Genomic DNA, 21,919 nt, shown 5'->3' on the forward strand with positions numbered 1-21,919 from the left:
GGAGCACAAGAGGGGAAAATATAATAAAAAGTGTTCCACCTGCTGAATTTCTGCCTATTGCACATCTACTAAAGACACACAAACCATTATAGAGGAAGAATCAAAGTGCAACCCTAGTTATATAGGGTGCCTGCAGCCTAATGCATGTTCACCTAAAAGTACCTAAAAACTATGGAGGATCTTTATGTATGCAACTACGGCAGCTAGAATTTTAGTAGCAAAAAAGTGGAAATGTGACTCAATTCTTACAAAGCTTGACTGGCAGGTGAAGCAGACAGAATACTTGGAACTTGCGAAAATGACTGGGAGAATAAGAGGAAACTCAAACCAGAAAGTGTGTAGAGAATGGATAATATTTAAAGAATATCTAAAACAATACAGTATTGTGAGAATGCAAATCTCCAGGTCTAGATTGAATCTTGATATTAAGGAAAACTAAAAATGTAGAAACCTTTCTGGATATGTAACAGATATAACAGGAAATGCGTAAAGGTTAAGAATATGTAGAAAGCACCATGAGGTGAATTGGAAGTCAAAAGCATGTGTGATGTTAGACGATGTGTTGTTAGTTAATGTTTAGTTGTCTTTGAGGTCATTGTTTTTGTTTGTCAGTGTTGTTATATGTAAATTGTTTTGCAATAAAGTTACAAAAAAACTATGGAGGATTTGGCTATGAAGCAATCTTAAAATGTAATTATTATGAAGACAAGGAAAATAAAACACAACCGAACCCCCACCCTTTCTTCTGGTTACTTCAAACTCAGGGGTTTGAGGAAAGGCTGGATATAAACGAATGCTTCTTTTTACAGCCTTAAAATGCGATATTTTCGTTAAAGCAGCCCTTTGTGACGGGAGGGAGTCCGCCGCCCCGGGCTTTCCTGGCAAGGCAGGCCCGGGCGGAGCGTTAGGCCTGCGGTCGCCATGGCGACGGGAGCGCGTGGTGGAGGCCGCCGAGCAGCATGTACGACCGCGCTCCCCGCGCCTTGACCTTGACCGCCGGCGGCACCGCGTCCCACCTGGGGCCGGGCTGCTACGAGTTGCCTCCGGACACCAAACGGCTCCAAGGTGAGGCGAGCGGGGAGGGGAGAAGCACGGGCGGGCTGGAGGCCAAGGCCCGCTCGGCTCTGGGCTTCCCTCAGGCCAAACTTGGCTTGTTTACCATTGGAGCTGGAGCGCGAAGCCGGTTCATTCATTCATTTATATTTGTTTCTTGAGATTTATACGCCGTTTGATTGCAACAGCAGCTACCCACGTCAAAGCGGTTTACCAAAAGGATAAACTGGGGTGGAGGGGTGGGCTTATGTGTGGGGATGGGAGTTTGGAAGGGCAGGCTCACTCAGCACGACCCAGAACGTTTCTACTTGGAAATAAATCCTGTTATTGAGCCCAGTGGCTCTCAGTAAAGCTGCACTCTGAATTGGGTGGAGTATTTTTCTCAAGGTAGACTGCAGCCTTTTCAGCTGTATTTTTTTTTAACCGCCACCTGTGTTTCACTAATTGCTCTGCTTCACTTAATTGAGCAATCGATGCACACGGTCTTTTTTTTTTTTTAAAAAAATATTTTTTATTAGGAATTTAAACAGAACATATTATCTTACAACATATCCTTAATTCCCCCCCATTTCCGCTGCCCCATAAAACAACCCTCCTCCCCTGACTTCCCTCAGTTCCCATCTCTGGTTTCCCTGTAAATGCTATTCTTTGCATGTTACAAAATTGTATAAATCCTTAAGTTATCTAACTGATTATTATCAATAAAAAGTTTGTGAGTGTTTATTCAAAACCTGCCAAGGAGCCCAGTTCACTTTGTTGCTTCTTTAAATACTTTCTAAAAGGTTCCCATTCTCAGTTATCCTTGTCCCAGAGTTTATGTGTCAAATTTGCCAATTCTGCATAGTCCATCACTTTTTTTTTGCCATAATTCTTTAGTCGGGGTTTCTTCATTCTTCCATCCTTGTGCTATTAAGACTCTCGCCGCCGTTGTTGCATACAAGAAGATGTTTTTCAACTTTCTTGGCAGGTCTTTTCCTACAATCCCTAACAGAAATGCTTCAGGTTTCTTAACAAATGTTAGATGGAATATTTTCTTCAATTCATTGTGTATCATTTCCCAAATTTTTAAAATTACATTTCAATCCCACCACATATGATAAAATGTCCCCTCCTTTTCCTTCCACTTCCAACACATGTTTGAGCTAGTTTTGTACATTTTCTCTAACTTCACTGGTGTCGTATACCATCTATACATGATGCACACGATTTTGTTCCGTTTCTAAAGCGAATATCCTGTTTTGCGTTCTGAAACTTTCCCCAAATAAACAGGAGATTTAAACAACAACAACAACAACAACAACAACAACAATATAGACAGGCATTCCCCATGTTCCATATCGTTGTTTATTTCCACTTAGGGGATTCCAGAATGTTTTAGACTTTTCAGAAGTGGCGTTTATTTAGAAGTAAAACACTTGAGTTAAATCAAAGGTCACATCCACACCATACATTTAAAGCAGATTTATATTGCTTTAACAGTCATGACTTTTCAAAAGAATCCTTGGGAATTGTAGTTTCTTAAGGCTGCTGGGAGTTATAGCTCTGTTAGGGGTGAATAATGGCAGTTCCCTGATTCTCTGGGGGAAGTCATGACAGCTAAGGTGGTAAAAATGAGCTTTAAATGTATAGCAGTGTGCATGGGACCAAAATTATTCCCAGGTTTTTACAATGTGGCATTTGGCATTCTTTCCTAGTTTGAAAGGTATGACACTTGTACAGAAATTATTCTTGGCACACTGCTCTGGTGAACAAATGTTCTAAAATGGGAAGTGGGGGATAAATGTCCACAATAGGGATCACTCAAGCTTTTAAGAGGAACTTAAAAGGCAGAAATGATGTCCGGGGGGGGGGGGGATTTTAGAAATGTAATGCTTTGTCCAGCATCTTAGGCAAGTCAATTGAAAAACTGCACTTGTTTTAAAAAAGCTCAACAATTTTGGGGTCTTCCTAAAAAAATATGGCAACCCTATTATGTGCCTCAGGTTCAAAAGAGGTTTTGAGGAACAACTGCAAGACAAAACAATATATGCAATAACAGGGACAAATACAGCAAAGCCTCAAATATCATTTGAGCCATAGCTTCTCAGGTTGTCCTAATGCAATTTACTCAGTCTAGCAGCATGAGGATATTCTATTCAAACCGCTCAGATGCCGATGGTGTTTAAATAAGGTATATCCAGTTTCTCTGCTGTTATTATTGGAATGTAAAAATCTGCACTTGTACAACTCCCAACTCTATAGAGGAGAGCAATGATGTAGTCCATACAAAGAAAAGAAAAAGAAAAGAAAAGAAAAGAAAAGAAAACTCAACAGCTGCAGTTTATTACAGTACTGTTGGTTTGGTACATTATAAATAAAAGTGCTTCAGGCATATTGTGCATGGTTACATGAGCAGAAAAGAAACTCTCATTTGAAAGACAACTTGTGTGCTTGGCAGGCAACTGGGCATTGGATCTCAGCAGTCCAATTTAAAAGCAGTGTCTTCTTAGCACTTATTTTTCCAACCCAGGTTTTCTGGCTTCATTATTTAGGATGAGAAAGATTTCTGTACTTGATGCATTCTCAGTGTGAGATAATGGTTAAGGGCTTGATTCCTCAATGCTTGCCACAGTTATCATTTACCCATTTGTGGCATTTGTATTTTCTTTGAACCAGAGCACAACGGCAGGCTTTTAAACACACTTTATCCCAGTGACACATAAATGGAAGTATATCCAACTCCTCATATATTTTATCATATTTTATTTATTTATTTGTTTGTTTATTTAATTCTAACATGTTTACATGAATTGGATACCAACCATGGCATTAATCAGAATAATACTGTTCCAACTCTTACCCATTCTTTTTGGCTATTAATTCAGAAAATGTGTGAGGGAAAGTCATCAATAGTTTTTCGTAATGAAAGTGCAGGATAAAGGTCCTGTCATGCAAAGGACCACACTAACTCTCATGTAAACCGAGTGCATTTTCTTCTTCATTGGTGTTGTCATATGCAGCAGAACATGCTAACTTTTCACCTTAGTTTAGAAGGCCCCAACAAATCTAATTCTAGATTTGGCAAATAATGCTGATGTTTATCAATTGTTTATATTGCAAGTATACAGTTTAGAGAGCCTAATGGAAATGAAAGATTTTATTTCTGGTCAGCCCTGTTGAAAGTCTAGGCAGATGCGGTACAGTATTTACTTGTGTTATTTTAAAACTCGTTTGAACATACTTATTTAACCAAAGTTTCCTTTGCTACATTAACTGCTGCTATTAAAAATGTCTCTCAGTTAAAATGTGGCATGCTGGGGAGGGAGGAGGGCTGCTGTTTGAGAACAAAGTCAAAACCTGATTGGTTGAGCAGGAGTTGTACACATGTATGTACAGTGGCGTAGCGTGGGTTGTCAGCACCCGGGGCAAGGCAAGTAATTTGCGCCCCCTAACCCTAACCCCCAGATGTTGCGCCCGGTGCGGCCGCCCCCCCTGCACCCCCCACGCTACGCCACTGTATATGTACACAGGCACACACAGTAAATAAAGGGAGTTGCATTGTCATATCCGTTGACATATTTTGAAAAACGAGATCTAACAACTTTTCACCGCTGAATGATGACCTGAAGCAAATTCTAACAAATTCAAATTTCCTCCCCACCCCCCAGTTGGCTATGCTCCATTTCTTTCTTTCGCAAGTCGTGGCCATGGAAGTATTTATCAGAATGCTGAGAGCGATGTTCCAGGACCGGGATCCTATGAGATTGAGAAAACACAGGTAAAATTATACTGGTTGAATAAATTTGTTATGAAAGGTGGAGTTTGCAGTTCTAGAAGCAGTAAGTCAGTCAACAATTTAGTTGGACATGGAACACAATCCATACCCACCTGTTGTTGCTGGTTGAGGGAGACTTAAGATGGTATGTAGGTGCCCACTGGTGAGGCTGTGTTCCAGTGGGTGGAAAGCTACTACTATTGGTAGCAAGCAGAAAGCCCTGAATTGTAGCATTTCAGAGGCAGGATGCTGGCAGCTTTGACTGATCTGGACCCTAAGCCCCATGGATCTACCAAGGGGCTCAGTCCTCAGGCCCCTCGGCTGTACTAGCATAGCAAAATGGTAGGGAGAGCCACCTGCACCCTCCACCCTGTCTGGAGCGAGCCAGCAGGGCTTGGGATGTAGCGGTGGAATCTGCCACTCCATACCTCCATGGTGTCAAGTGAGAATTGTATTCAGCCTATTTCTCTTCCAAATTAAAAATGTGTACAAAGAATTATTGTATCCCAGAATGTACTACTGCTGGGTGGTTAGTAGAGATTTAAAAATTCATTTATGAAATGCCTGTCAAATTATTCTACTTTCCCCCCCTCTTGTGGCTCACTGCATGTGGTTCTTGCAGGTGTGGGAGCTAGGTTGAGATTCTTGATATGCTCTGCTAGTACAGAGTGCAGCTTTAAAAGCAGAGTGAATGCACATTTGAACAAGTGATGGAATGCAGATTTTGGAATATGGTATATATTTTAGCAAAAAGGGGCAAACTAAATGAAACTTTTTCAATTCGATGTCTTTATCTGCAAATATCAAAAGAGGATAAAAGAAGCTGATGTGCAGCTGAATGCAATAGAAATAGGTAATTTGGTTCTTCAAAACACATTTTTATTAGATATTTTTGTTGATTGAATTTAAAATGTTCTGAGATGATTGGGGGATTGATAATGCTCAACTCAACAGATAGCTGAATGTTGGGCACTCCTGAATCTTCTCCAGAACAGATTGAAATCCAGGCTAGATAAGATTTCTAGGCTTTGAGCCATTTTGTTTCTTTGTTGCTTTGGTAGAGGGCTGCTTTGAAGATCTGCCCTCACTCAGCTAAACTTCACGTGGGGTGTGAAAGCATCAGAGGGTACCTTTGGTATAAGACAGTCCCCTGTGGAGGTGGTCCTTTGGCTCTCAACCCTCAGTTTCCTTGGCAGCAGATATTTAAAAGAGCCCGGTAGCAAAGAAATGAATAAACACCTGGGTGTGTGCATGTGTGTGCTTTGCAGGACTGCTTTTGAGAAAACAGGTGTGGGTGGGCATAAAACCCACCATTACAGGAAGCATATGTTGTAAGAGTGGGTGGCCATTTCCATCTCCCATTTTCTTGCGCACAGATCTAAAGAGTAGCCCATTAGCAGACAAGTGGGTTTCTTTTTAGAGCCTCAGATTGGGTAACAAAATGAACTGAGTTATTTCCAATTACTTTGGAAAAAAGGAGTTCATTTCCAAGTCTATACAAGGGGACCAGCGGTCAGTTTTCTCATCTAGGCATTATACAAACTGCAGTGCAAAAAGGTAAGGGTTAGACATACATTTCTTGCTAATATTCCACAGTCCCTTCCTGTCATCTTTTAGAATTGATACATATTATTTTTATAGGCAATAACCTATATATTACACTTAGGGCAGCAGAATTTGCTTTGGAAGCAAAGAAAATATGAGCTCAGTATATTAAAGATCACAGTGTGATTTGTGCTTTTGTTAATCTTACTTGATATCCAGTATTTTTAATATAAGGAACATTTTGAGGTTTAATATAAAGAATGAGTGGTTTTATTTGTTTTTATTCTGTTTAGGAGTATTGGAGTTATTGTTGTAATATTTGCTTTGTATATCCTGGATGTTTTACTGCCTATATATTTTTTCAGATTGCCATGGCTATAAGCAACAAAGCTTGTATTTATCAAATATAACAATATTTTCTAAGATGAAAGTCTTAAATATCCCAGTTAAATCACCTCTGTGTGGTGGCTGTTCAAGTGGCAAAACTAGAATGTCTATAAATCGCAGTAGTTGTGTCAAATGTCTCAGGATTAGCAATCCTTTTAATTCAACCAACATGTCCCAATATTGTAGTCAAACTTTCAATCTACCAAGCCTTGCAGCATATGATTATTTTAATAAACAAGATAAAAAGGGAAGCAGGAAGGTGTTTTGTCTCCCAAAACAGATGGATGCCAACCAGGAAGGTGTTTGGTTTATTGTATGCATTTTATTTAAAGTTTGAATGCCAAATGTTGGTTCAACATCTGTGAAATATGTGTGAGCAAAGCTGTTAGAGTAACCTGTAAACAAGGTTAAAGTAAGCTATCATACAGAAGATTGGTTTTTATATGCTATAGGTATTTGTTGGTTCATTAGTTATATGCTAAACTTGTTCTCTCTGGTGGAAAAAAGAAAGTAACATGGTTACTATCAGTGTTATGCTTAGGTTTTGATTATTATTTTTTAAACAGAAACAATTACTTTAGGGGTTTTTAATTCTAAATGTGTTTTTGAATCTTGTTACCTTTTCAAAGCAAACATGTTCACTGCAGCAGTTTTTATTCACTAACTTTAACTTATACAGTATTTGCAAGCAAATGACTTTCAGCATTCTATAGTGTGCCCACAAAGCAAATTTGAATTTGACTGCCCTTTCCACTTTAAAAGGATGAGATGTCTGCATATTTATTTTTTGGCAGGCTGGGAGAGGCAATCTAAAGGAAGTATAGAAAAGTGAGATGGAAATCCTGGTGCAAATATTAGTTTTTACTAGGCTGCTCAAAATCACTAGTAGGTTGCAAACTAGGATGACATTTACCCTGGCTCTTGAGTTACCTGAAAAGCAGAACACTTTTTAATTTTTTAAAATATTTCTATCCTCTTTGAATTTGAAAAGTTTGAAAAGTTTCTTAGTAGCTAAGAAACACACAGTTGAAACCAGTATCAATTCAAAGCAATATCACAACATAGACAGTCACAATTATAACCAGCAACATTAGTAAAACTCCCTACCCTGAGCACAGAATAACAAACCAAAATTGGTCAGCAAATCACTTAACAGTACAATATTCTGACACAAGTGAGGTATAAAACATCAGCCACCTACCTCTGAAAGCCTCTCAGAATCACAAGTGGAATTCACCCAGTGGAAACAGCCACTCAGGGCTGGGTCTCAGATGCTGGACAGAGTATGTGGGAGGCCACATTTGCACGAAGATGGTCCTTAAGGTACCTAGGTCCCAGGCTGTAGGGCTTTGAAAGGTAAGAGTAGCAATTTAAATTGGGCTTGAAGATGAACACAGTCAATATTCTATCGCAGTCATTGCTAACCTGTTAGTCTGCAAGTGTTCTAGTCCACCACCTATGGCAGTGATACTTTGGACAAGTGAATATTTTGCCTTTTTTTGTTTTTGGCAAGGTGGCCCCCTGTAGAGTACAGTATTGGGGCTCTTCTGGCTGTGGGCTGTGGTACATCTGTAGCCTCTGTACCTGCCTCTTGGTAGCCCCAATGTCATTTACAGTGTATGATGCTGAATAGATAGTGGTGATTGTCACATTCATGGGCTATTTTGCTTAACCTCTAGAAAACCGTTAAAGGGGGCAAGAGTCCTCAGAACAAAGAGAAACGTTTCCGAGAGATCCGTGCCGATACTCCTGGTCCTGGAACATATTGCCAGCCTCCTTCCATGGGTCTAGACACCAATAGGATAAAGAAACCATCAAAAATCTCTGCAGCACAGGTACATCAGCATAAAAAGGGATATATTGTAATTTTGTTGTTTATATGAACTACCAGGACTGATTACTTTTTTCCTATGTGAAGAAGAAATCCCCATGTACACTGAGAAATTTACAGCAATGTCTCTTCTGCTGTAGTTGAAAGCCTGTGTAGTACCTTTCTATTGCCCTTATATGTTTTTGGGGGACAGGAGGCGGGCAGGTGTGGAGGATTCCCTGGTCCTGAATGGGGTAACTGTGCCCCTGAAGGACCAGGTGCGCAGCCTGGGAGTCATTTTGGACTCACAGCTGTCCAAGGAGGCACAGGTCAAATCTGTATCCAGGGCAGCTGTTTACCAGCTCCATCTGGTACGTAGGCTGAGACCCTATCTGCCTGCAGACTGTCTCGCCAGAGTGGTACATGCTCTGGTTATCTCCCGCTTGGACTACTGCAATGCGCTCTACGTGGGGCTATCTTTGAAGGTGACCCGGAAACTACAACTAATCCAGAATGCGGCAGCTAGACTGGTGACTGGGAGCAGCCGCCGAGACCATATAACACCGGTCTTGAAAGACCTACATTGGCTCCCAGTACGTTTCCGAGCACAATTCAAAGTGTTGGTGCTGACCTTTAAAGCCCTAAACGGCCTCGGTCCAGTATATCTGAAGGAGTGTCTCCTCCCCCATCGTTCTGCCCAGACACTGAGGTCCAGCTCCGAGGGCCTTCTGGCGGTTCCCTCACTGCGAGAGGCCAAGTTACAGGGAACCAGGCAGAGGGCCTTCTCGGTAGTGGCGCCCGCCCTGTGGAACGCCCTCCCATCGGATGTCAAAGCGATAAACACCTACCTGACATTCAGAAGACATCTGAAGGCAGCCCTGTTCAGGGAAGTTTTTAATATGTGACATTTTAGTGTATCTTTCATCTTTGTTGGAAGCCGCCCAGAGTGGCCAGATGGGCGGGGTACAAATAATAAATAATAATAATAATAATAATAATAATAATTATTATTATTATTATTATTATTATATCTAGCTCTGCTAATTGCAGAGGGTTTCAGTGCTTCAGTGCCAGGCATCAAATATCCACATGATGCTACTTTATTGATTAGGTAGAACAGCAGGATTCTTTCCTAGTGAGGCAGAGCAGAGCAGAAAGATTTTATTCTTTCTTGCCAAAACTCCTGAGAATATTATGGAACCTGGAATGATTTCCACCAGTTTCTTCTGATCCAGCAAGCGGAAGGTTATAAAAGCACTCCCCCCCCCCCCTTGGACCTAAGGTCTTTGGGTGTGGGTGTGCACCCAAAGGTTTCTGATTCAGTGTGTGTATTTATTACACTCCCCTTCTTTAGAGGGCTCCCTTCATTTGTTAGAAAGAAGTTGGTCTTGGGTCTGCTTTTGAAATATTTTTATTTTTGGTGGAAGCTGTGATTTTTGAGTAGATTTCAGGGTGTTGGTGAATTTGGAACTCTGCTCCATTTCTGCTGAAAGATGAGTAAACTTCTGTACTGCAACCTTGCCATAACAGCTGTACTGTATATGTCAAGGATTGTATAGGAGGCTTTTTCAGAATATACGTACAGTGTTGCTTCACACAATGCAGCCAAACATAATTCAGCTAGGCAGAAAATTTGCCATTCGTGTTGTATATGTTTTCTTTTCTTGGGCTCAAGTCTCTTTATTCTTTACACAACTGATGTCAAGATACAGGAGATGTCAGGCTGGATGACATCTCATTTAAATTAAAAGCATGTAAATCTTATACTGCACACAAGAAACATGTCATTTTGTAAAGAATTCCCTTTAGATTCATGTTCTGTGCCAAATCTGTTAACTATGTATTTGGGTTTGGTGTCTGTATCATCAGTGTGTTTAACTTCAGGACTCTCTCTGGTTTTCTCTTGGAAGTCAGCCCATGTAATCAAAAATATAACATTTCTCCCACTAGAAGCAAGTACAGGTAACTTGCATCTTATGCATATTATACTTGTGCAATTGCAGGTTTTCATGGGTGGGTGGGAAATAAATAATTGGAGAGTGGGGGGAAAAATCACGGTTCCTTCTCTCCATTTGTTTATGCTCCCCCGCCTACCTGCTCACAGCTGCAGTCACAGGCTTACTAGGCTTTGGGAAGGCAGTGCGAAGGTTCTGGCAGGGTACAAAAATAGTTAAGAAAGAAACCATGGGGCACCCTGCCCTCCACCCCCCAAAAAGGCCAAGTCTGGTGAAGATTGAGTAGCTTAATGGGTATTGAGTTCTGACTGCCTGGAGAAAAATGGAACACTGGAAGCAGTTTGTTTGGTATCCTGAACAGAAGCCCTCCCCATTACAACTTTTTGTTGCAGGCCCCACTTCTTTTTTTGTTTTGTTTGCTTACTTGTTGTTGTTGTTTAGTCGTGTCCGATTCTTCGTGATCCCATGGATCAGAGCACGCCAAGCACTCGTGTCTTCCACTGCCTCCCGCCGTTTGGTCAAACTCATGTTCGTAGCTTCGAAAACACTGTCCAACCATCTCGTCCTCTGTCATCCCCTTCTCCTTGTGCCCTCCATCTTTCCCAACATCAGGGTCTTTTCCAGGGAGTCTTCTCTTCTCATGAGGTGGCCAAAGTATTGGAGCCTCAGTTTCAGGATCTGTCCTTTCAGTGAGCACTTAGGGCTGATTTTATTACTTGCAGATCCTTAAATACGCTAAGCCATGCCCCCCGGACAGCTGGATTGGCTGGCCGGGGGGCGTGATGCGGCGGGACTCCCTGATGATGTGGGTGCTTAGCTACGCCCCCACCGTGCACGGGGAGACCGCATGGCCAGCCTGCAACACTGCCCCATGAGGAAGTGGAGCAGCCTTACTTTAGTAAGTGTGCAAAGTCAATAGCATGTCTGTTGAGAAGTGGAAAGGATACTCCTTTTTAAGGTAAATTCCATTGGACATGAATTGGATAACCCTTATTGTGTTAAGCTGTTAGAAGGATGTACTATATCTGTGACAAGGTATATTGCATTTGTTCCTACAGAAACTTGCAGAATGCATCAAAGTCTTCCGGAAATCAGAGGCTCCCTCTATCCCTTCCCAAGGACAATCATTTGGTTATGAAGAGGCTTCTGATGGCACTCTTTTAAAGCACAATCCTCCTTCAAGAGACACTACTTTAGGTCCAGCATACTATCAGACAAAAGGTGTAAGTAATTATAAAATTTTGCATTATGGGTGTCATCACTTGGACCTCAAGTAGCACTCCAGACACAGAAAGGAACCAGCCAGGTGCTGTGAGTCAACATCAGTGTTAGAGGCAGTGAACTCAAGTGAACCTGACAGCTGGGATCACCTGGAACTCAAGGCTTGTTAAGTGTGCTTTGTATCTCCATAATTTCAGCGTCATTGACATCAGGTAAAGTTGAACTAAGGGCTTATTTTTTTATTTTTTTATTTTTTTGTTTTGACTATGGCAGACCAACACGGCTACCTATCTGTAACTGGAACTATGGAAGGCACCACATTGAGCCGCATGAAATGGAAGTCCATTGAAGAAGTGTGCATGCACACGAAAGCTCATAGCAAGAACTGACTTAGTTGGTCTTTAAGGTGCTACTGGAAGGAATTTTTTTTGTTTTGACTATGGCAGACCAACACGGCTACCTATCTGTAATAAGGGCTTTCTAGGTTTGGGATGAAACTGGCTCTGGAGCCTGCTGTGTCTCTGCATCAGTGTGACTGGTTTTTAGATTTAGAGGGTGTGTCCCTGTATAAATTAACTTTTTTATCGACTTTCATAGGCAGGTCATAAAATTCATTTTTTTGTTCTGCCGCTACCGATTTTTGTTTCATTTCCTGACTCTGCCTACTCCTCTGATTTTTTGGCCTTTGTGATGGGATAATGAGCTGCTTGTGCGTAAAAGCTTGATCCCTCTGGGGTTTGGCTGGTCACCCAAACCTAGCCACTAACGGAGCCCCCCAAAGCATGACTCCGTCAGTCGCTGGTAGAATCCGACAGTGGGCGTCTACGGAACTTACTCCAACATAAAAGTTGTTTGACGGACATGCGCCTCCTGGACTCTCTGCGTGACAGCTTCCGGCGAGGAGTGGGGGTTGCTAAAGGGGGTCTTGTTACCTCCTCACTGTTCTCACTAGAAGTATCCCAGAGCCTCTCCCCCGATTCCCTTTCCGCTGGAACTCCTGCTCTCCCCCTACTGGTTCCTTCTTCTGCTGTAGAGTCTCTCCTATTCTCCTGGAGCCTCTCCACCACCTGTCCCTCCGATGGCAGTTCCCTGACAGCCTTCTTAGCCCTGCTTACTATTTCTGTTTTTGTGGCTGTGGCACAGCAGTAAAACACATGCTTTGCTTGCAGAATTTTCATACTTTGGTTCTTGCTATCTCCAGATGAAGAAGAATCAGGTAGCAGGATACCCAAAATGCTTGAGATCCTGGAGACAAGGGTGTCGGCCCGGGGGAGTGTAAAAATCATGCCTCTCCACTCAGGTTGATGTGGTTACGAGCCTGTCTGCCTGTGCGCGTGCTCCCCTCTCCACTCCTCTGGTGGTCAGGTGAGGCATGCAGGCTGCTCTGGGTGCCTTGGCTGGTGTGGGCTGTCATAGCAGGGCGCCCCTCCCCTTGTCATCGTTGGCAAAGGAGAGAGTGGGGCAAGAGCTAAAGGAGTAAAAAGGAAGGAAGGAAGGAAGGAGGCAAAAGGAGTGAGGGAGGAGCAAGGCAGATAGGAGTGATGGAGAGAAGGAGCAAAGCGGACTTGGCCCTGATGGCCATGGAGGAAGTCATTGGCATAGCTTTAAAGGTGACAAAAAGCTATTTTTTTCACCATGGTCTCTCCTGGTTTCAGAGGAGACTCATTGCCAAGAGTGCAAGGGACCGGAGGGTAGGTACCAATACATCTCCTTACCTAGGGTACAAGGGAGCATAGGTACACATCTGCCCGGAGAATCTCTTCCAGTCAAAATATATTGGGCTGGATAGATACAATACAGCCTCTTCTCCTTCTCCTTCTTCTTCTTCTTCTTCTTCTTCGCTTTTCATGGCATTCATGCTTGGATTTAACCAAAATTTCTAAAACCATAATAAGCAACCATTGTCTTCTTAAAGTTTAGTTGTATATTACATATTTTCAGCTAAAAAGCATCATGCTATGTGGAAAACCATAATGTTGCAGTTGCTAATTATAGCTATTTTACAAAATGCTTGCAGATACTTCACTGTATTATAAAGCAGCAATTTCTTCTTTCAATAAGATTGAATAGAATAACATTTCTAGAATAGTGTTTTGTTCAGATATGTTCCCAGGGTGTATTTTCTAAACCTACAATTGATGTTCGTTGAAAGCACACATGTTGCTTGTTAGAAGCTGTATGGAAGTTCTGAGGTATGCAAGCAATCCTTGTAATTTTAAGCACACCTCATCTTTAGTGACAGAACAATGATTTAGAGTTTGCAATTGACTAAAATATGGAATCACTACAAGAATGCTTGGAATTCTCCATTTGTTCCTTATAATATGCTTTTTCAGTCAGTGCATTAGGTGGCAGCAGAGTCACTGAAATGAACTACTTGTCTTTGGCATCATAAAACATGGAGTGAATTTTACTTTACTCAAGTTGAGTTACTATGTTAGATGAAGAGAATGAAAAATCAAATCTTTAACCTTTTTGAAAGATTAAGAATTCTCTATTGGAAAAGTCATACATGATTCAGTATATGCATCCATGGTTTCTTTGTGTTTATGAATTATGTACAATATAATTTGGCTCCAAATATTATTATTTAGCTAAATAGTTGAAATCTTGATATCCAGTCAAAAATGATCTACTAGTTGGTTAACAATGATCTATTTCCAGATGCATACTTAAACAACAAAACACAATATACAAAACAATAAGCCAGTTATTTAACTACTTAAACAGCATGACCCAAAAGAAAATCAGAAACTCAAAAGACTAGCCAGAAAGGAGAATCTCTCAAAATCATAGAACCTTGAAACTTTTATTTTTTCAAGGAGGAGGATGAGCAATCTTTGTTATCTTGTGCAAACAAAGTAGCACTGTGACTGAAGTACACTGTAACAATAAAACTGAAATGCTGAAAATAATATTCTAATGGTACTCCTGTACTCAGATGTAAGTGCCATTGCTTTGATTGATTCTTACTTCCAGATAAATGTGTGATTACAGACTAAGTTGTGTGTCACAGAGAACAGGGGTAGGCAATTTACACAATTTATTGGAGTTAGTGGTATCAGTTACAAAGACATGGACAATTGTAACATTGGTAATCATGAGTAAGAGATTGGGAGCCAGTGTGGATTTATATATTTCTTTTCCCCAGCTCTTCAGTACTCCAGGACAAACTTTATCCAGCTTTGACGATGGTTAATCATTGCATCATCACTGATATTAAATAGGTTCTTAACGTGATTTCAAATCCTAGTTAATTAGGGAGCCTGGATAGAAAACATACATGGGGCTAACTTTGAAGGTGACCCGGAAACTACAACTAATCCAGAACGCGGCAGCTAGACTGGTGACTGGGAGTGGCTGCCGAGACCATATAACACCGGTCTTGAAAGACCTACATTGGCTCCCAGTACGTTTCGAAGCACAATTCAAAGTGTTGGTGCTGACCTTTAAAGCCCTAAACGGCCTCAGTCCAGGAGGAGCATCTCCACCCCCATCATTCTACCTGGACACTGAGGTCCAGCACCGAGGGCCTTCTGGCAGATCCCTCAGTGCGAGAAGCCAAGTTACAGGGAACCAGGCAGGGGGCCTTCTCGGTAGTGGCACCCTCCCTGTGGAACGCCCTCCCACCAGATGTCAAAGAGAACAACAACTACCAGACTTTTAGAAGACATCTGAAGGCCCTGTTTAGGGAAGCTTTTAATGTTTGATGTATTACAGTATTTTAATATTTTTTTGGAAGCCGCCCAGAGTGGCTGGGGAAACCCAGCCAGATGGGCGGGGTATAAATAATAAATTATTATTATTATTATTATTATTATTATTATTATTATTATTATACAGATGTAATTCTAGACTGCTTAGAAGACAGGGGAGAATTTTCATTGGAGAACTGGTGGGAGGAATGTTTCATTTCTTTTACCGCTTCCATTCTCCCATAAGGACATAAGGAAAGTCTGCTGGATGAGGCTTATGACCCATCTATTCCAGCATTGTGTTCTTACAGTGGCCAACCAGCTTCTTGTGAGAAACCCACAAACAGCCCCCAATCTCAGGAGGACTCTCTACTCCTGCAGTTTCCAGCAAGTGATGTTCAGAAGCTCACTGCCTTTGACCACAGAGAGCAGAACAATTGCTAGTAGCCTTTACGCCCATGAATTTGCCTAATTCTCTTCTAAACCCGCTCGAGTTGGTGTCCAACTTGATCATTTGGTTGCTTGATCATTTTGGTTGCCCTCTTCTGAAGAATTGCTTGCTGTTGGTCTTCATGTTTTTAGCAACGTTCTCCTTAAATTCTTCACTCAAGTCCTTCAGGGCTTTATACGCTAATAGCAAGGACCGGAAGACCTTTAAGAAGCCCTCTGGCAAGAGCAAAAGTTAAATTTTTCTTTCCTGGCAGCTCTCTGGATGGGAAAGAGGGGTTTGAGATGGGGATGGCAAGCAACAAGGGAGAAAAAAGTTTGCAGAGAAAAGGTCTACACTACCAACTTTTGGCTCCAGCCCCACCCACTGCTAGCTTTTGGCCCCTGACAATTACCTCTGCGGGGAATGTAGCCCTCAGCAGAAAGTCTAGAAACCATAAGTGTAATCTCATCTGGAGCACAGAATTGACTTCAGAGGGTGGACAATTGTTTCTAGAGGAAATAAAAGAGGGGGATAAACAAGACACCAAAATAGTGAGGTTTACATTAAAGCTACCAACGTATACTTACAGAAAGATCATTGGAAACCTCCAGCTGTTATAAATAGTGGCGAATGTTGATTAAAATAGAAATGTGCAATGTCTGTTTTGGGAAAGCATATTTCTTTCAGGCACAATGTCTGTGTGCGGAGATTTGATGGTGATTACACAAAGTGTCTAGCGGCTGTTTTGCAAAATGCAAAACATTTAATAACTAAGCAAGGTTCCTACCCAAGCATTCTGAGATGTGACAAATAGTTGTTTCCACTTGAGGCAGCGTGGGATGTAATCCCAAATCTGTGTTTTCCACGTTACTCTTTCTGGCTAAGAGCGCTGACACTGATGGATTAGGTAGTGGCGAGAACATGCTGGGAACTACCTGTGCGCTGCAGCACTGAAAGACAGTCCATTAGTGCCAGAATTAATGCACTCTGGGACTTTTAATTCTTCATGATATCTATTTCCATATTTAATTACGGGAAAGTCATAGAAAAAAAGTTTCAAAGCACCTCCATCCATTTTTATTGTCAACAGGAGTGGCGATTAGTAATTCTTCAAGTTATATTGCAATGTTCACTTAAAATAATGCACCTCCTTGCTGAGTTTGCTTCAATTAAACCATATTTTATTTGCTAATGACATAGCAAGTTGACAGCGACCTTGAAGTTGGTATTGTCAACACTTCTTGGCAAAAAGAGTGTGGTGATTTAGAGTTAAGAGTGCATCAATTTATTCTTCAGTCTGCCTGTGTTCTTAAAAGGTTTTTTTAATTCCATTATGCATGGGGCATTTTACCTGAGTAATGTACAGGTTAGTGTGTTAAGTAGCAGTCAATTTATATTATTTTTAATGCAGAGCTTAAGCTGTATATGGAGAAGGAAATAATGTTATTCATGCTTATTGAGTTTGAAAAAGAATAGGCTGTAGTTGTTAAAATTGCCTTTGGAGCTGACTCACTAAAGTGTTCTTTGTAAATGTCAAATATATATTGACCTTAAAGTTTCTTCATGGACACTTACAAACATTTAGCTATTGAATTAGAGTTCTGTATTGAAACAATTATTCTCCTGCTATTATGTGAAACTCTAACAAGAAAAGCAAAATATTTTTAAAGCTATCCTTAGTTTGCAGATATCCAGCTGTTGTGGTTAATTATTAGTTTTTGTGAAGCTAGGAAATTATTATGCACCAACAAAAAAAAAATCTAATTATAAATATTTAAGGACTTTTAAATCCTTGATACTATGTGTTTTAATGTACACTCATGGAACAGGGCATGTGTTAAGAAGTTTAATATTTCCAATAAAACTAGTGCATAATAAAACACTCTTCCCATAATTAGGGCTTCAGAGGATCTTAGGAGAAAAGATGGCAGAAGTATGCATATGGGAATGAAAATGGCAAGAGCTAAATAGAACTAATGTCTGCATTTAAGTCTGCATTTCAGTGTGTCAGTTTTTGGGCTTATCAGAGAAGTCATTTGTGTTTCTTCATTTCATTGAAAAACGTTAAGTGCAATATGTGATATAGAGACTTACTACTCCATTATGAAGCAAACAATACTGGAAAGTATTAGTCAGTACTAAACACTCTGGATACCAATATTAAACACTCTAATGAACCTGGTATGTGTTACATCTACGCAGATCTGTTTTGTGCCATTTGAAGATAATATTGTAGAGAGATGGGTGAGGTAGAGTTGGATTGGTTTATATATATAGAGGTAGAGAGAACCTTCAGGTTCCAGAGCAGGTGAATATACTTTTAAAATTCAATATTAAAAACAGTTAAAATAAGTTACAGTCACAAGCATAAGGTGGGCCCTGAAAACACATATCTCAGGTATCAAGGACTAAAGAGGTACATCTTCATACAGTAGAAACTGTATAATGGGTGCATGGCCAAATGGAAACCAAAATGGCTGCTTAGAACAGAACAAATTTTGCTGCAGTCTGCCTTACAAGTGCAGCATTTATTAAAACATCCTACACTTTCTGTCCAAGGAGATGTCTGCAGCAGAATTTTACTCCAAACAGGGAAGCTTAGCTCAGTTCTTTGTGTCAAAAGAGAAACAAGTGGAGAAGGAGACAAAATGGCCTCCATCCCTTCTAAAACAGCAAAAAATGCAACCGAAAAAGAAAAAAACCTGGATGCCATACTTGGGAAGGAGTTTGAAGCAAAACGCTTCTCCTTAAAAACCATGATTGTGGAAACCTGGGAGGAATTAATGGCTCCTCTGGAAGCCATTATTGAAGGCATTATTATTGGAACGCAAACTAGCACACTGACATCTGTTTATGCACCAAATAGTGGTATGTTCACTTTTTTTTGCAAAAAAAACCTCTGGCCATACTGGCAAAAAACCCCCCCCAAAACCCTCCTTAAATGATTTACTAATTGGTTATTTTAATAGGAACATAAAAGGATTAATATGTGAGGAGGGGAAATGCAACAGAACGTAAGAAAGGCAGAGATCAACTGAAACTGGTGAGGTCTCTATGAGAGTGGGGGCTGAGGTGGGAGATGAATCCAGGAGACATGACTCATATGTATGTGTCCCTAGTGTTCAGCTTGCGATCCAGAATAGACTTGCTATTAAACTTCCCCCCTCCCCACTCTTAAATACAGTGAAAAGAACACAAATAGGAGAGATAAAAATAACAGAAAATGCCCCAGTCTCTTCAACATTTGAATTCACTTCAGTTGAGCACACTACTCAACTTTAGGAAACCTCCAAAATATTACAAATCCCAATAGCTAGAAAAGGGTTCAGGTACTTATGCATTCACTTTACCCACAATTTAAACAAATTTTATCAGGCAAGTTGGTATAGAAACACTAAATATGGACATAGGACACTGGAACAAAATTAAACCCTTCAGTATTATCTCATTACACAAAAAGGGAAGCCAACCTTCTGGATTTTAAAAATATTTAAAAGCAATCTTGATTGCTAACTGTGGCAAGTTCTTCATGGTTGCGATTATCCATTTATATACTATGAGAGAAAAAATTTCTGTCCAGAAACCACTGGATGGTGCTCTAATCCCATTACTGTGAAGTACTAGATTCAGTTGTGGTCCTTGAGACTTTATAGTCCTGTTCATAATGATATTATAAGATGCTCCGAATAGAACCCTTCCCTTCTGTTCATAGAGATAACTGTTTACCCTTGTGCTTTTCATTCAGTCAAGTCACATTAGCAAGGGACCTGTGACTCTCATAGATGTTGGACTCCAGCTTGCATCAGCCTCAGCCAGTATGACCAATGAATGGTCAGGAATGATGGGAGTTGTTGTCTAGTCACATCTAGAGGGCCACAGGTGAATGAAGAATTCATAAGCAAGTTATACCATGTTAGGCTTTTGGCCATGTGCCTCGGCAATGTCTGCACCAAGAAGTGGCTCTCCAGGGTTTCAGACAGGATACATTTCCAGATCTACCTGGAGATGCCAGGGATTGAACCTGCCACCTTCTATAGTGGTACCTTGGTTCTCAAACTTAATCCGTTCTGGAAGTCCGTTCCAAAACCAAGGTGCGCTTTCCCATAGAAAGTAATGCAAAATGGATTAATCCGTTCCAAACTTTTAAAAACAACCCCTAAAACAGCAATTTTACTATCTAATGAGACCATTGTTCCATAAAATGAAAGTAATAAACAATGTACTGCAGTCACACAATCAATAAATCAGTAGCTGAACTGGGTTCCACACAGTCACAAAAACAAAAAAAAGAGTCACAAAAACACAAAATAAATAGCAAAAACAGGCAGACCTCAGCAGCCAGTGTGGTGTAGTGGTTAAGAGCGGTGGACTCGTAATCTGGTGAACCGGGTCCGATTCCCCGCTCCTTCACGTGCAGCTGCTGGGTGGCGTTGGGCTAGTCACACTTCTCTGAAATCTCTCAGCCCCACTCACCTCACAGAGTGTTTGTTGTGGGGGAGGAAGGGAAAGGAGAATGTTAGCCGCTTTGAGACTCCTTTGGGTAGTGATAAAGCGGGATATCAAATCCAAACTCCTCCTCCTCTTCTTCTTCATAACAGTCAAAATGGAAGTGTGGCACTCAAAATGGAGCATGTTTGGCTTCCGAAAAGAGTTCGCAAACCGGAACACTTACTTCCGGGTTTGCAGTGTTTGGGTTCCAAGTTGTTTGAGTACCAAGGTGTTTGAGAACCAAGGTACCACTGTACAGATAAAGCATGTCACTGATCTATGATCCTTCTCTGTAGTGGGAGGGGGGATTTTATTTCATTTTTATCAGTCCTTTTATATTTCAGCTAGGGCATCAGTCATGAATTGTTTTTACATACAGATCAGCTCCTTATGAAGAAGGATGAAAAGTATGTTAATTTATAGGATCTGAATTCATGGATGTCACTTTGTGGATAAAATTATGTACACGAGGTGCAAATTACCTGATAATAAGCATCAACGGTGATCTTTCTGTAGGCCTGAATTATGCAATATTTGATTTGATCAAAGCCAGTGGAACAGTAGTGTTGAACTTGGACTTGGGAGACCTGTGTTCAAATAACTGCTTGGCAGTTATAATATATTGATCACAAGCTAAATGCTGATTAATCTTTTCTTTCAGGATTGTATTTACCCTACCATGAAACATAAAGGAGTGCAGTTTGGCAATTTGACAGAAAAGCGGCATGAATTTAAGCCACGCGAGGGCCCCGGACCTGCAGATTATGACGTGATTCCGTATGTACATCTTAAGACAATTTAGAATCTGGGTCTGTTTGGAAGTCATGCTAAGTGGATGCCCTGAGGGGAAAGAACCGGAAGAAGCCTTGGGCTCATGCTGTCCTCCTTCTCTCCTCTAGTGTGGGTATGAGAAGGACACTGGAAACATTTGCTTCCATTTTTCAACTGCAGCTTGTCATTGTGTCTGAACGCTAAACTGTTTTGAAACCAAACTATGGTTTCTTTGCAATGAGCTTGATTCATCTCCCATGGTTTGAAGTTGGCGTGAACAAACCATAGCTAATATTGATCACAGTCTTTTGGGTTAGGATGAAATGACAAGTTCACTGTTAAAAATGGAAATTGTGTGAGGGTGAGGCATGTGAAGCTAAGGCTGAAATGCTACAATGTATGTTTGTGTTCCAATAATAAAGGGTGTATATTTTCAATAGTAAATGCAGGAAATTAAGAATTAGTTTGTTCTCTCATATCTGCCCCATACATAGAACCTGGAAGCATGGAGGCAAATCTCCTGAAATAATACCCTGAATTTCCCTGTTCCACAGTTTGTAGCCCGCAAGCTACCTTGAATGTCTTTGCTTTCCTCCCTTTCAGAATTTCATCTGCAACCATTTTATTTATGTGAAGGTTTTTGTAAGCCTCCCTTTAGGACATAGTTGTGACAAGGCAGCTTACATCACAAAAAACCTCTCCTTCACATAAATGAATTCCCTCCCCTCTCAGTTGGATTGCTGCTCAGGTGGGGGCAGTTTTCAGGAGGTAGATGCTGAAGGAATTGTCTACCAAATAGCAGTTAGGTTT

The 21,919-nt window shown here is 40.9% G+C and overlaps 1 protein-coding gene across 1 annotated transcript in view; it reads left to right on the forward strand.

Moving 5' to 3' along the window:
• The first annotated feature begins 859 nt into the window (after nt 1-859).
• The window catches only part of STPG2 (sperm tail PG-rich repeat containing 2), a 221,452-nt gene continuing 200,392 nt past the window's right edge, over nt 860-21,919 (forward strand). Inside the window, exons 1-5 of the mRNA XM_083756595.1 lie at nt 860-1,065; nt 4,701-4,810; nt 8,419-8,574; nt 11,563-11,727; nt 21,000-21,115. Of these exons, the coding sequence (XP_083612721.1) occupies nt 960-1,065; nt 4,701-4,810; nt 8,419-8,574; nt 11,563-11,727; nt 21,000-21,115 (653 nt within the window). The 5' untranslated portion in view covers nt 860-959. The remainder of the gene's footprint in view (nt 1,066-4,700; nt 4,811-8,418; nt 8,575-11,562; nt 11,728-20,999; nt 21,116-21,919) is intronic.

The sequence above is a fragment of the Podarcis gaigeae genome, assembly GCF_964106915.1.
Source record: "Podarcis gaigeae genome assembly, chromosome: 9".
Classification (NCBI taxonomy): Eukaryota; Metazoa; Chordata; class Lepidosauria; order Squamata; family Lacertidae; genus Podarcis; species Podarcis gaigeae.